General features: G+C 41.9%; 1 protein-coding gene across 6 annotated transcripts in view; it reads right to left on the bottom strand.

The window, feature by feature from the left end:
• Window positions 1-14,633, bottom strand: part of LOC146716732 (uncharacterized) — a 31,626-nt gene that overhangs the window by 13,589 nt on the left and 3,404 nt on the right. For 3 of the 6 annotated variants that reach the window (XM_085467810.1, XM_085467816.1, XM_085467835.1), the window contains 4 exons: window positions 11,630-11,697; window positions 11,366-11,470; window positions 8,670-8,774; window positions 1,515-1,581 (listed from right to left, as the gene is read on the bottom strand). In XM_085467810.1, the coding sequence (XP_085323936.1) occupies window positions 1,515-1,581; window positions 8,670-8,774; window positions 11,366-11,470; window positions 11,630-11,697 (345 nt within the window). Of the gene's footprint in view, window positions 1-1,510; window positions 1,582-5,234; window positions 5,602-8,669; window positions 8,775-11,365; window positions 11,471-11,629; window positions 11,698-14,633 lie in introns of those variants that run through there. The other 3 variants (XM_085467821.1, XM_085467825.1, XM_085467843.1) reach the window with 3 other exon arrangements.

Genomic DNA, 14,633 nt, shown 5'->3' with positions numbered 1-14,633 from the left:
GATGATAAGCTATCCCGCCCCCCACGCCATGTTGACAAGATGGCTCCCTTCCGCAAAGTCTGGAATATGTGGACGCACCGCCTGGAGATGCTGTTCAGCCCAGACAGAGATCTCTGTGTGGATGAACAACTCGTCGCGTTCAAAGGCAGGTGTAGCTTCAGGCAGTACATGCCAAAGAAGCCGGCCAAATATGGTATCAAGATTTGGGCAGCCTGTGATGTCAAAACATCCTACGCATGGAGACTGCAGGTGTACACGGGCAAAGCAGCTCCAGATCGTGTTGAAGTCAACCAGGGGATGAGGGTGGTCCTGGACATGACAGAGGGGCTCCAGGGACACGTCGTCACCTGTGATAATTTTTTCACTTCCTGTGCACTGGCAGATGAGCTACTCAAGAGGAAAATGGCCCTGGTTGGCACAATTCGCCAAAACAAGCCTGAGCTTCCACCTCATTTGCTCCAGGCAAAAAAGAGAGAGATCTTCTCCTCCATCTTCGCTTTTACAAACACCCACACACTTGTGTCTTACATCCCCCGACGGGGCAAGAATGTGCTGCTACTAAGCACAAAACACCGCTGCCCAGACGTGAGCAAAGAAGGGAAGAGAAAGCCTGTAATAATCGAAGATTACAACAAATGCAAAGGAGGTGTCGACAACCTTGATAAGGTAGGTGTCATTACGAACCACAGGGCTTGCGATATCGCTAGCCCGACGTCCCGGGGCTAGCGATTTTTCCAGTCAGGGTACCAAAATCTATCTCTGCCCTGCCCGTCGGGCTGTCAGAGGAAGGAAAAATATATGTCAGTGCTTTTGCATTCTTTCGGAAATGTAGCTGGGTAATTATGTCATTGGGTGAGCCACTGTCAATATGTGACATATTGAAATCGCGTTTGAATTTGCGCTTGTTTTTTGCTTTCACTTTGCAATCGTGCGAACTGTGTATAGAGAGCGACAGCACTGATTGGTGAGTGATGATAATTTGTGCACCAATTCCTCTGACATCGTCTTATTAATCGTTAGCTTACTATGCAAACATTACAAGTGAAATCTCCCCCAGCTTAAAACCCTCAGAGGTCCTTAGGGACATTTATGGTATTTTGCATTTTTAATTTTAAACCATTTTCACTGTGTTGAGTGGAATATAGCCAAATTTGTCAAAGAATTTTCTTTTTAATTATATTTTATAATTGTGGTGTAAATTTAGTTTTAGTTTGAACTAGGGGCCTTAGAATTGTAATTTTCTTATTTGTCCACCGGGTGGCGCCCTTGCTTCACATTTGACCCCTGCTGGAAAACAGCGGGCTGCTTAGACAGACCTGCGGGAAAGGAAGCCTGATTCCCGGCGTGCAGCAGCGGCTTCGCCCGCTGATCGGGCGGGACCATTTTCGGTCCCTAGGGCCGTGAGACGGTGCATTTTTTTTTAATCAACAGGAAATGACGTATTTGTTGTCACGTGGTGTGTGCTGTAGAAAGGAGTCCCCAGTGATCGTGCCCTGGTGATCGTCGCGACTTACCCCGGGAAGATGCACTTCTTTCGGCCTAGAGCAGCAGCATTGGCCGCCTGGGGACCATTTTCTGGTCCTGAAAAAAAAAAAAAAAGGCGATCGAAATGAATGTTGGTGCCAATCTTTAGTCCATCTAAAGGCCTAATTATAATAACAATTGAATATTACCTCAAATGTTTTTTTTGGAAAATATTCAAGTTTTTTGTTTTTTGGGGCAAAAAAAGCAGTGCGCTCATGTGACGAAACCGGGATATAAAGGGTTAAAATCCGCGAAATGTAATTAAAACTTTATATGAATATTTCAGGGAGAAGTAGTTTTAAAAGACTGACCAATTTAAAGTGGAAAAAAATATGAATATATAAAGTTTTTATAGCACTTTTTGGGGAATTGTCCTTAGGCATAAAGGTGGATGCATTTTTTTTAAATCTGCTCCTACAAAAAAAATAAAAGTGGATCGAAAGGAATGTTGGTGCCAATCTTTGGTCCATCTAAAGGCCTAATTATAATAACAAACAAATATTACTTCAAATGTTTTTTTTGGAAAATATTTAGTTTTTTGTTTTTTGGGGCTAAAAAAACAGGACGCTCATGTAATAAAACTAGGATTTAAAACAACGAAAATATAATTAAAACTTTATATGAATATTTCAGGGAGAAGTAGTTTTAAAAGACTGACCAATTTAAAGTGGAAAAAAATATTAATATATAAAGTTTTTATAGCACTTTTTGGGGAATGGACATTTATGTCCATTAAAAGCAAAGGTGGATGTCTTTTTTAAGGATCTCCAAGGGTTAAACATGTAAGAGGTTGATGGCGCAGAGAATCGCTGACCGTTATGTGAGTCCGTGTGTAAATGCAGCAGGATATGTATTTTAGTTCTGCTGAGCCAAATAAGACAGGTCAGGGTGAAGAAGTGACAGCCAAAGAAAAGCTTACCACAAAACGGAAAAGTTATGACAAATCAGACTATAAGGCAAAAAGAAAGTGCAGCTTTATGGTTTCATGGACAAAATAATTTCTGTGGCTGCGATATGATGAGCTAAATAACCAGGGCTGCACATAAGTGGTCCGCAGGTGTGCATTCGCTGTCAAAATAAAAAACACGCACAAGATAAGAAGTTGCAACGCGTGTTTGCGTACATAAGATTTTCTGGAGGAGGACAGACATTTGTTTAGAACTTTTCAAGATGTCGAAGAAGCTCCTTTAAGCAATTGCTTTGGCGTTCCTCCACCTCCAAACAAATGTCAGAAGGAGTCCGAACCACAAAAGAAGCACGTATTCTCGGAAAAGTGGTTGCAGGAGGTGAGCTGGCTTCAAACAAATGATGAACGCACAGAGATGTGGTGCAGAATGTGCCGTCAAAATCCCACTCTAGCGGACAAAAACTGCTTTTTATATGGACGCAAACGCGCGTTGCAACTTCTTATCTGGTGCGTCTTTTATTTTGACAGCGAATGCGGCACCTGCAGACCTCTTATGTGCACCCGTGTAAATAACATAATGTTCTGCCGGGTGTGTTGTTGGTTTTCCCTGGAAAGGCCCCCATTAGAACCCATGAGAAATGCAAGAAATGCATTATTGCTCAGTCTGCAATATCTTTCCCAGAACAAACACCAATTGCAAATAGAACAGCGTACTATGTTGCAAAGAGTGAACTACCACTGGCACAATTTAGCAGTCTTTGCAAGCTTCAAAAAGCAAATGGCCTCGATCTTGGTTCCACTTGTCTCTTACCCGTGACTTCAGTGGAAATTTCAAATTCTGATCTGACACAGACTGATTCATGTCCTACACAGTTCTTACAAGTTCATAGAAATTTCTGTTCAATTAGAACCAAGTATTTGAGTTGATGATTGTAATTTTTATACAATGTTGTAATTTGTGTTTCAACAATTTTTTGTTTAATGTTTTGTTTCCGTTACAATATTATACTTTAATGTATAATATTGTAAAGGAAACTAAACAGGAAACAAAACATCAATCAAAAAATTGCTCTCTTCTTTATTCGGGCTACTTAAATTTATTTTGGGCTACCAAAAACTGAAGAGTCCCTGCCCGAAGGGCAACCGGGGATTTTGAAATTTTGCTAGCCCTGAACCAGTTATGCATATAGTTATTCATTCTTGCTCATATTCTTGTCTAATATATATGTATGTTTTATGCTTCTTTTTTTGTTAGATTGTTGGCACCTACTCCTGCAGGAGGAAAACAAATTACTGGCCACTGGCCCTCTTCCACAACGTCCTTGATGTTTCACTTTACAATGCCTACGTCCTGTGGACATCAATCGAGTCATCCTGGCCGAAGCAGAAAGGACACAGACGGAGGGTCTTCATTGAAGAAGTGGGAGAAATGCTGGTGAACCCACACATAGCAAAGAGAGAGCGCCTTCCTCGCTCATCAGCCGCTGCAGCAGTAGTCACAGATCTGACTGCAGCGGCTTCATGGACCGCTCCCATCATTCAATTTAAGAGCAGGAGGCAGTGCGAACTTTGCAAAGAAAAAAGGAGAAGAGTTTTCAACACCTGCTGCAAATGTGAGAAGTATACATGCAAGGACCACAGTCTGTCCATTTGTAACGACTGTGCCGTCTGAGCAGGACTCTCACACCCAGACACATACTAGGGCAGGGATAGCTCAGTAGGTAGAGTGGTGGCCCCATGATTGGAAGGTCGAGGGTTCGACTCCACTGAACGGCTACCCTGAGGTACCCCTGAGCAAGGTACCGTCCCTACACACTGCTCCCCGGGCGCTGCATGGGTTAAATGCAAAGGAACTATTTCCCTATGGGGACTAACACGCACAATTTACTTTACTACTTCTCTCCCTGTCTGTCTCTCTCCCCATCCCCAACAACATAAATGTTCATATTTATCTTTCTAAAATAAATGTTTTTCTAGTTCAAACTGAGCTTGTAATTTTATTTACGTTAGCAAGGTAATAAACATTTAGTGTGGAAAAAGTGAAAAACATCATATACCATTATAGGTTATGATTATTACATTTACTGTGCCCCTGCAAAAAAAATAATGATGAATCAAAATCAACCTTGGTGCCAATCTAAAGGCCTAATTATAATAGCAATGAAATCTTTCTTGAAATGTATTTTATGGAAAATATTTTAGTTTATTGGGTTTTTTTCCAGTTAAAAAACAGTGCAGCTATGTAAACATACTGGCCTTCAAAGGGTTAAACCCCCAAAATATAATTATACTTGATACGAATATCTTAGGCAGAAGTAGTTTTAAAAGACTGACTCATTTAAAGTGCAAAACAATATTAATATATAACAGTATTACTGCACTTTTTGGGAAGCTGCCAGTTTTTGTCATTAGGAACAATTCAGGATATTTAAGGATCTCCTTTGGGTTAAAGGGGACATGCAATGCTACACATAACTGACATAGACGTAACACCGTGTGTGGAGCTGGATTTAAGAAATAAGTGCTTAAAGTTTTAAAAACATGTTTACTGCCATTTTCTGTCAGTGGCGACCGTGACATGTGGTTTTTGTGGCTTACTGACTAGTGATGGGAAGTTCAGGTCTTTTCAGAGAGTCAGCTCTTTTGGCTCCAAAATGGCTCCTAATTTATTATCATCCGTAGCCTCATATTTTAGCTTTACTAGGTTAATATGAATGCTTTGTGTTTTGATAAACCCTTTTGCATTTAGTGTTTTTTATGAGAAGTCTTATAATTGCCTAATTTTGTTTATTTGTTCTGTTACAAAAGCAGGCATTCTTACTTTTGTTTAGTATTTTAATCAAACTTTTAATTTCAGTTCAACAGACAAACAAAACACTGCAAACAAATCCACAGAACAGAAACAGAACCAAACTCAGCAGCCAGACAGTCTGTCCTCAGTGCAGGTCTACATTCAGAAAGATCAAATGCCTTAGCTGATTACTACTAGTAAAAATTACTTAACAGTTTGGACATTCAAACTTGTCAAATTTCTTTCAACTAAATCATGAGTAAAAACCAATCAACAGCGTAAGTTTGACAATAGCAGTGGCAGTGTTATTAAGAACTCTGTTAGTGGAGGTTTTGTTGAGGTGTGGATTCTGACTTCTTTTCCTCCACAGGACACAGTTCTGTAAAGGGAATAAAGATTCACAGACAAACAGGAATAGATCGTTCTGGAGAAGTGACATCAAATGCAAATCCTTAGGTCCTCCCCACCTCCAAGTGTCCTTTACCCTCCATTAAATGCTAAATATACAGATTACCTTTCTCTCCAAGGGGTCATGTTCTTACACAATAGATGGCAGTGGCTGTAAATTCTATTGTTTCTCATCCTGTCTTACTTTAACTACAATGGCACAGATTCTTGTGATGAGATGAACTTTGGAGTCATTAACATTGTGAAACATGCAAAGATAAGTTTGCTGTAGTCTTTCTTACTTCATGTTTATATATGTTTTTTCTTTAACTTTCATCTTGTATTACCAGATACTGCTATAACATGGAAATCATCCAGCAACTAAACTGCAACCAACAGCAACCAGCAACTGCATGACAATCTTCTTGAGAAGCTTTGCAATCTTAGCTTGGATTGGGGACAAGCAGGGTCCAGAGTGGTATTTGAGAAAGCTGAAGTGCATTAAGAAATGTGGGAGTAAAACAAATCTTAGCTAGTCGGCCATTAATTCTGCTACCCAAAGAGCTCCATCTCCATTCACTGTGTTTTTCACTGCCTGTCCTTCAACATGATTCCCAAGATGTGTGACTGACCAGAGGGCCGACTGGATGTTACAGTGACTCACTGTAACTATCAGATTTGCATTGTGTTTGCAGTGGAGGTCGGTATAAGGATCAACATGCATTTGTGTGCACATTTCAAGTGAAAGATCAAATAATTGGGATGTTATGTTTTTCATGTGCAAGCAATTTATTTGGTAAGTCTTTCACTAGCTGGGCCCACGTCCTCATTATAAGTTGGACAGCGTTTTAGTAGTGAATGCTTTGACATGAATTGAGCTGCGGTTTGGGGAAGGCCTCGAAGGGGACTGGCAATGGCTCCCGGGCCTGGCAGATCCCCATGTACTAAATAGGAGTGAAGAAGTTGAAGAATGGAGTAGAAGGAGAGAGTGAGGGTGGGACACGTAAACGAGAATGATCAGATTGCAGAACTAGGGGAACCTATATAGATGGCAGCCGGAAGGAGCGTGTTTGGAGGTGTGGTCCTCCTCCTGAAATTCTGATACATAATCTCCAATTCTCGCTGGCCGTGAACTCTAACTCTGGTTGGAGTTGTTGGAGTGCAGACTATTGTCATTAGCTACAATTAAAGGTGGTGGAGTTGGTCCCTCTGTCTGGTTGCTCCCTTGAAACCACCACAACTGCTTGGCAAGTACATGTTTTTGTATATAGCGCTTTTCTACTATACCTGAGCGCTCAAAGCACTTTATAGAACTTGTCTCATTTGCTTTCTTTCTGTTTTTTCTGTATAATTACTTTATAACACCAACGGATCCATCAGAGAGTTATCACCTTGTCCAAGGATGCAGACTGGAGCAGGCATGGCTCAAGCCACCATTCTTGTGATAAGTAGATAACCTGCTCTACTGCCTGAGCTAAACCAACCCATTGAACCTTAAGCCTATGTGCTAACTGGCTAGCATGTTATTTTCATCTGCAAAACAATAAATCATCCATCAATTCACTTCCGCTTATCCTTATGAGGGTCACAGGGAGCCTATTCCAGCTGTCACAGAGGTGGGGTAGACCCTGGACAGCTCACTAGCCTGAAGCAGGGCTAACGCTTAGAGAAAGACAACCATTTAGACCTATGGGCAATTTAGAATCACCAATTAACCTAACCCCAATGACAGCATGTCTTTGGACTGTTAGAGGAATCTGGAATTTGCTGCCCATCACAATAAATCAACAATAAATCTTTAGAATTATTTTATTTATTATCCTAATGCATGGACAGATTCTTATATATAATCTCTACTCAAGCACTATATACAATATCCCTCACTGGATGCATCCCTCATGTATTGGAGAGCATTTAGTTTCTTCACCAAGGATACATTGCATAGGCTACTGATTAGAGCAAAAAAAAAAAAACCCTCCCAACTATTAGATGACATGCTGTACTTCCTGAGTTACAGCTACCAAATAATCTAACAAAGCTTACATTGTATTGTGCCTTTTCTTTATAGACCTCCTTATGTTAAGTTTTACTTCCTCACACTCAACCTGCCTACCCAAGAAGATAGATTACATCACAAACTGAGAAATTGTCCATGATGTATGAGATGATTTCTTTCAGCCAAAAAATGATTAGACCCCCATCTTCCAGCACCTCTGAAGCTTTATTGTACTCATGAACCGAAATGCTAAAACAAGTTCAGGGATAACCTGTTCTACAACACCATTTTCAGTGTGTGGTAACTGTCAGGTTTATATTATTAGGTTGTCATTTATGCTTAGAAATATTTACTCATATATGCTTAGAGTTTTATAATCAATTGCATATTGATAGAGGTTTGATCCTTAGCAGTCTGTAAAGACTCTGTGTGCCTTCCAGAGTGTTCTGGCAAACACACTCACATCCTGGGGTCACGAGAAGAGGTCGTACCTTCTTTTTTTGTTTCATGGTATAGCAAACACAAGTATATCTGTTTTAGTCTAACTGCCTTTTGTTTAGATGAACGGCTGGACTTCCAGACCCAGCAGGATTAGGGAATTCATTTATGGGGTCACATCTTGACCACACACACACACACACACACACACACACACACACACACACACACACACACACACACACACACACACACACACACACACACACACACACACGGTACTCTTTGTCTACATGTAAACATGTATACCTATGTAAGACTCATATGTTCATTCATGTAACCTCAATAAAAGAGCAGTGTTACGAGGGGGCAGACGAGAGCAACCTATGGTCAAGCGAAGGAACGGCGCTCGTCCAGTCCTCTCCCTCATGCATGAGTAACACAAAGAACTTTGACTACTTGTGTCTTGCTTTTGCTGTGTAGTAGAATTGTCTTGAACGTTCCAGCCAATAGGTTTATGCTACGAACCTATCAGTAACTTGCTCACTGGGCAATCTACTGCATTTAAGTTATGTAGCAGATTGATTTCATATTCTATTTCAATGTAGACGATATGTGGTGCTTACCATTGTTAGGGTTGTAGTTAAACTTGGGTGTCGTGGGAAACCTGAGGCATTCACCTTGTTTTCTGAAGGTCTCTAAATCAGAAGCTGTCACAGTCTTGTTCCTCGCTGCAGAGAACAACAGCAGGAAAAGCACCATTAGAATGTATTGTGCTCACACTAGTGTTCGAGGATGTTTGAATCCTAAAGCGTATTTTGTTTGTTTCGTGTGATCGGGCAGCTGCCTCCTTAAAGAACTACCTCCACTACTTAAAAGAGTTTACTCTATGTTGCACTTATTTGACAGCTTCAGTTAGCCTGCTGGTTACTTAAATGTTACAATATCTGTTACAATATAAACCTGCTACAATTAACACAGATGTGTTGTTTAACAATTTTATGAAATAACAACAAACAGAAGTCAGACATGTTAGCTAAATGTATTGGCCAGTACTCAGTCTGTATAGCACATGGAGGGCAGTCTGCACAGCCAGGTGTAAAAACAACCTTTTGTTTGTCCTTTTCTCACTCTTTTTTAAGTGCGTTGAGACAACTATTGTTGCAATTTGGCACTATATAAATAAAAGTGAATTGAATTTTGCTAAATAAAAAAAAAATGACAGGGAACTTTTTAAACCCAGAAATGGAATGTAATTGTGTTTTTGAAGTACTGTGACTGAGTATCGGGCACAAAGGGCGATGGTGACTTTTAGTTTTTATGTTTTTTTGTAACGGTATAAACAATGACAGGTGGTCGATTGGCCAATTGGTCATGATCGACTCTGGGCTGGAACAATTACAGCCGAGGAGGTCGGATACACTCTCCTCCTTGTTTGGGCAACGGCTCTGAAAGCAGTCTCATCACATTCAAACAGAAGAAAATGGTATTGAGGCGAAAAGGAACGCAGTTTGTCCCGTGCTTCAGCTAGAATAAAAAAACAGACACAAAACTGGAGTTAATCTGTGTCCTCCGCTGCACAGCTTCTTCTTCTCTCACTCTCTCCCCCTCCCTCTCCTGTTGCTACTTCAGTTATGAAACTGATCAATGATCAGCTGATCGGCTTTTCTGTCTCAGGTCCCGTCTCTCTTGTTTGTTTATCGCCCACTTTGCGCCAGAAAGAGGAAACCAGCGGATGTTGCGCTAAACATACATGCAGCATGTTAAAGCCTGATAAGTTGTTTATTTAATTTATTTATTAAATCATTTATTTAATTGATTTAATATTACTTTCTAGGATCTGCTGATGTTTGTTGGAGCCACAGCCGTAAAGCTGCTGGTCATGATGTCAGGTTGGTTATCTGGTGAGAGGGAAACATGAAGATGAAACCAGGAGATGTCCTTACTGGATCATCAGAGCTGAACAGGTGATGGAGAAACATGATAGGTGACATGAGTGAAGGGAAGTTATGAACTGTTTCTGAGAGACCAATAACACCAGCATCCTTTTTTTTAATGTAGCTGACAGCTGGTAACTGTGCAGGGGCGGGTCTAGCAAAGTTTTGCCAGGGGGCCAAGTAGAGCATTAACAGGGAGAGGAGGGGGGCACAAAGAAATACTTTTCTTTCTTATTCTCATTTAAAATGTCTGAATCTTACAACTGTGGGAGACAACGCTGCTCTCTCCGATCCTTTCGTGTTGGTAGAGATCATGCAGAGATGTTTCCAAGTTTCACACAATCCTTTTGTTACCCATTTTTCCTTACAGATACATCTGGAGATCAGCACACTGCAGTCCTTTGCAGTCCTATTCTAAAGGCTGATCTCAAGAATTCAACACAACAGCTACAGTTTTAGTCTCTGGTATCCTCCCCCTATAGTAAACACCCCCACAATGGAAAAACACTGGTACAGTAGCCAGGGGTGCTGACACCCTGACCCCCATCTCCTTTTAAGGTAGTGTCCTTTTGTTATTTGTCTGCCCCTCACCCTCAGTAACTCTTGCAGTAACTCTTGCTTCTGTCCTGGGGGTGGGGGTTAATTCTTCTCCTGCCCTGCACCCCAGTTCATTGTTCACATTCCAGGCCTTTTCTGTTTGTATTCTTACACACTAGCAAACTCCATATTATAATTTTGCAAGCCACCCTAAAATACAGTCTCTTTAGCTCTAATGTATATTCAGCAATCTATTATTCTCAAAACAACCAAAGTGGTCATCTGATGCAAAATGTATAGAAATCATACATATATACCAACAAGACAGTGTACATCACTGTCACAACAGCATTTGTTTTCATTCAAAGGTTTTATGTCTTTGTGGTTCTCTAGTCAAAATGCCCAGGACGATTTTTGTCCCAGTCCAGCCCTGATTGAATTCAAGCTACTTTGTATTCAGACATGGCTACAATTTAGATGGAAGACAATTATAGTCTAGTTGATGAATATTAAAATGATTAATCACTTGATCAGTTAACTTGTTGAAGAAAAATCCATTTGCAAAAATCCATACTGGGCTCTACAACTAGTTTCTCATTGGTTTGGGGATTTTTATATTCTTTTCTTACTTCTTCACAAATAGGAAAGTGAGATACTAAAAGAAATGATGAGTTGAATGCCAAAGTGGTCCACCCTTCCACCCTTATTTGAAATAGCCAAAGAATTGTCAGTTGACTACAACTCATTAGTTACAGTTAAAATATACAATGAATAGTCCATCAAGTAAATATTTTACTGTTTTACTTGTCAGTTCTTTTAGTAAATGCTCCATCACTGCTCATACTTACCAAACAAGTAGAACAATTGGTGATTGGCTACTTTATCGTAGGTGTGCATGAGCAGACAGTCAGGGCAGGTCTGCAGGAACCTGTGATAGGAACTGGCAATTTTCACTGTGCAACAAAACACAAGCATTCATGATGGGAGGATAACAATTCTGATCAACTGAGCATGCAAATTGTACTGTGACAAACATCACACACCTGAGTGACAGATGTAACTGATGTGATTACATGTGTACATGCTGTATGTTGTTCACTGAAGCAACTTACTGTAGAACTCTAAGTCTTTGCCATCAACTAGGGACATGTTCTGAACATTCCTGAGGCAGCGATCCTCCCTAAAACAATGATCAAGCAGAATGGAAGTGGAAAATGGCAACATTAAAATTTCATCTGGATTGATAATGAGACACCAAAAGAAATATTGACTTGCACACCATGACGTTTTTCTCATCTGAATGCATCCTTGACCGACACTTTCAAACCTGATTTGACTTTAATAATAGAAGACTGAGTTCTAAACAGAGTAATCTGTGGCATTTTTTAATCAACACAAATGAGGGCGGCATGGTGGCTCAGTAATGACCACCGTTGCTGTTGCTGTTCCTGGGTTACCCCAGAGTGGACCTCTTTGTGTAGAGTTTGCTTACGTGGGTGTTCACTGGGAGTTCTGGTTTCTTCTGCCACTGCTCTTACTATAGATACTCTTAATCTGAAGAGTTTCACTTTCTGATTAAACTAATATTTTGAAGAATATAAAAATTGCATGATGCAACCACACTAGTTTTTATATAAAGTTGCAATCAGTTCATTTCAGTATCAACCAGCTTTCTGCCAACAGTATAGCAAATTGGAAGTATTGGAATTTCAGGAGTGGGACCACACCTCCAAACATGCTCCTTCCGGTTCTGATCAATGTCCGGTCGTTAAGCGATGACGTGACGAATCCTACTTCCGGGCCTAAAGTAGTCTGCGTTTAATATGGCTTTTGTGTTGTTAACATGTTTAATGTTTTGTATTTTCTTCTATTTAATCTCAAAAAGCTCCTAAAACAGTCAGTGATCACCGTTGACCTCCCTCGGCTTTTATTACCTCTAATCATTTATTTAAGCTCAGTTTTTAAAACCTTAGGATGTAACTACAGCAGACTGAACGACCGGATATGTTCCCCCAGTTCACACCCTCCCTCGCCTTTTCAACTTCTTCTCTTCTATTTTGTACATCGGGAGCCGTCACCAGTCCCCTTCGAGGCCTCCCCCAAACCACAGCTCAATTAATGTCCAAGCCATTCACCTTTATCTACTGAAACACTATCAAACGTTAAATGAGGATGTGAAATTTGAGGTTAAAAAACCAGCAGACCTGTTGACGCAGCGCGAGGTAGGGAGTAACATGCTAGCCAGAATAAAACAGTGTAAATGCAGCTCTCTGAGTGAGAGTTGAGAAACAGGTGGAGAATAGGATATATCCAGAGAACAGCTTTGCTATCAAAAACTATTCCACCATTATCTCCGCCATTATGATTTGTAGAACAGCACAATACATCTCAGTTAATCTGATCACCTCTCAGATGAATGAGCTCCTCACCCTACAGTTAGGTCCATGATTGAAGGCTGCTTCTAACAGCTTGGACGAGTTTACGGACACTGTCACCTCCTATATCCACTTCTGTGAGGACAGCATTGTGCCATCACGCACCAGGGTGAGTTATAACAATGACAAACCCTGGTTTACTCCTAAACTCAAAAAGCTGTGGCTGGAAAAGAGTAAGGCGTTCAGAAGCGGAGACAGGGACTGCTACAGAGAGGCCAAGTACAGGTTCACTAAAGAAGTGGACATTGCTAAACATCAGCACTCTGAGAAGATGCAGCAGCAGATCTCAGAGAATGACTCGGCCTCTGTGTGGAAAGGTTTTAGGAATATCACCAACTACAAGCCTAAAACCCCCCACTCCACTGATGACTTGCTCTTAGCCAACACCCTTAACGACTTCTACTGCCGTTTTGACGAGCCATCAGGCAGCCTTCACACCTCCAACGGCCCCAACAATAGAGACACTTTGGACACTCATTCCCCCACCTCTCCCCCCTCCATAGAGCCATCACCCCCATCAAACACTTCACCTACAACACCTCCCTCCAAACCCCACACCAAGGAGGATTTCACACCACCTCCTCCCACCACAACTCTTCATATTCATGAAGCAGATGTGAGGAAGCAGTTTAAGAGTGAATGCTCGGAAAGCTCCTGGCCCAGACGGTGTGTCTCCTGCCACCCTCAGACACTGTGCAAACGAGCTGGCCCCAGTGTTTTCTGGCATTTTCAACTCCTCACTGCAGGCATGTCATGTGCCTGCCTGCTTCAAGTCCTCTACCATAATCCCTGTCCCCAAGAAATCTAGGATCACTGGACTAAATGACTACAGACCCGTGGTTCTGACATCTGTGGTCATGAAGTCATTTGAGCGCCTGGTTCTCTCCTATCTCAAGACCCTCACGGCCCCCCTCCTGGACCCCCTGCAGTTTGCATACAGAGCCAACAGGTCTGTATCTCGGACGGGGATGAGTCTGCCTACAGGAGGGAGGTTGAACGTCTGGTGTCCTGGTGCAGCCACAACAACCTGGTGCTGAATGCCCAGAAGACAGTGGAGATTATTGTGGACGACATCAGGAAGCACACAGCCCCACTCCTTCCTGGACTCATTCCGCTTCCTGGGTACCACCATCACCCAGGACTTGAAGTGGGAGCCCACCATCACCTCCGTCATCAAGAAAGCCCAGCAGAGGATGTACTTCCTGAGGCAGCTGAAGAAATTCAACCTGCCAACACGGACGATGATGCAGTTCTACACTGCAATCATCGAGTCCATCCTCACCTCCTCCATCACCGTGTGGTACGCTGGAGCCACTATCAGGGACAAACAGAGACTGCAGCGTGTTGTGCGCTCTGCTGAGAAGGTGATTGGCTGCAGACTCCCATCTTTGCAGGACCTGTACACCTCCAGGACACTGGGGCGTGCAGCTCGGATCTCAGCTGACCCTTCTCACCCTGGACACAGTCTGTTTGACCCGCTCCCCTCAGGCAGGAGGCTCCGGTCCATTCGCACCAGAACCTCTCGCCATAAGAACAGTTTCTTCCCCTCTGCTGTTGGACACATGAACAATAAACGTATGACTGTTCCCACCACTAACACATGACCCTACGCTGTGTTCACTGCATCATTCCATGTTTGGCACTGATCACCACCTGCACTCATGCATATATCTTTCTACGT

Source organism: Copadichromis virginalis, linkage group LG2, assembly GCF_057382275.1.
Source record: "Copadichromis virginalis isolate Kocher_CV1m ecotype Utaka linkage group LG2, C_Virginalis_male_GT1.1, whole genome shotgun sequence".
Classification (NCBI taxonomy): domain Eukaryota; kingdom Metazoa; phylum Chordata; class Actinopteri; order Cichliformes; family Cichlidae; genus Copadichromis; species Copadichromis virginalis.
This window is presented reverse-complemented; position numbering and strand designations above follow the sequence as displayed.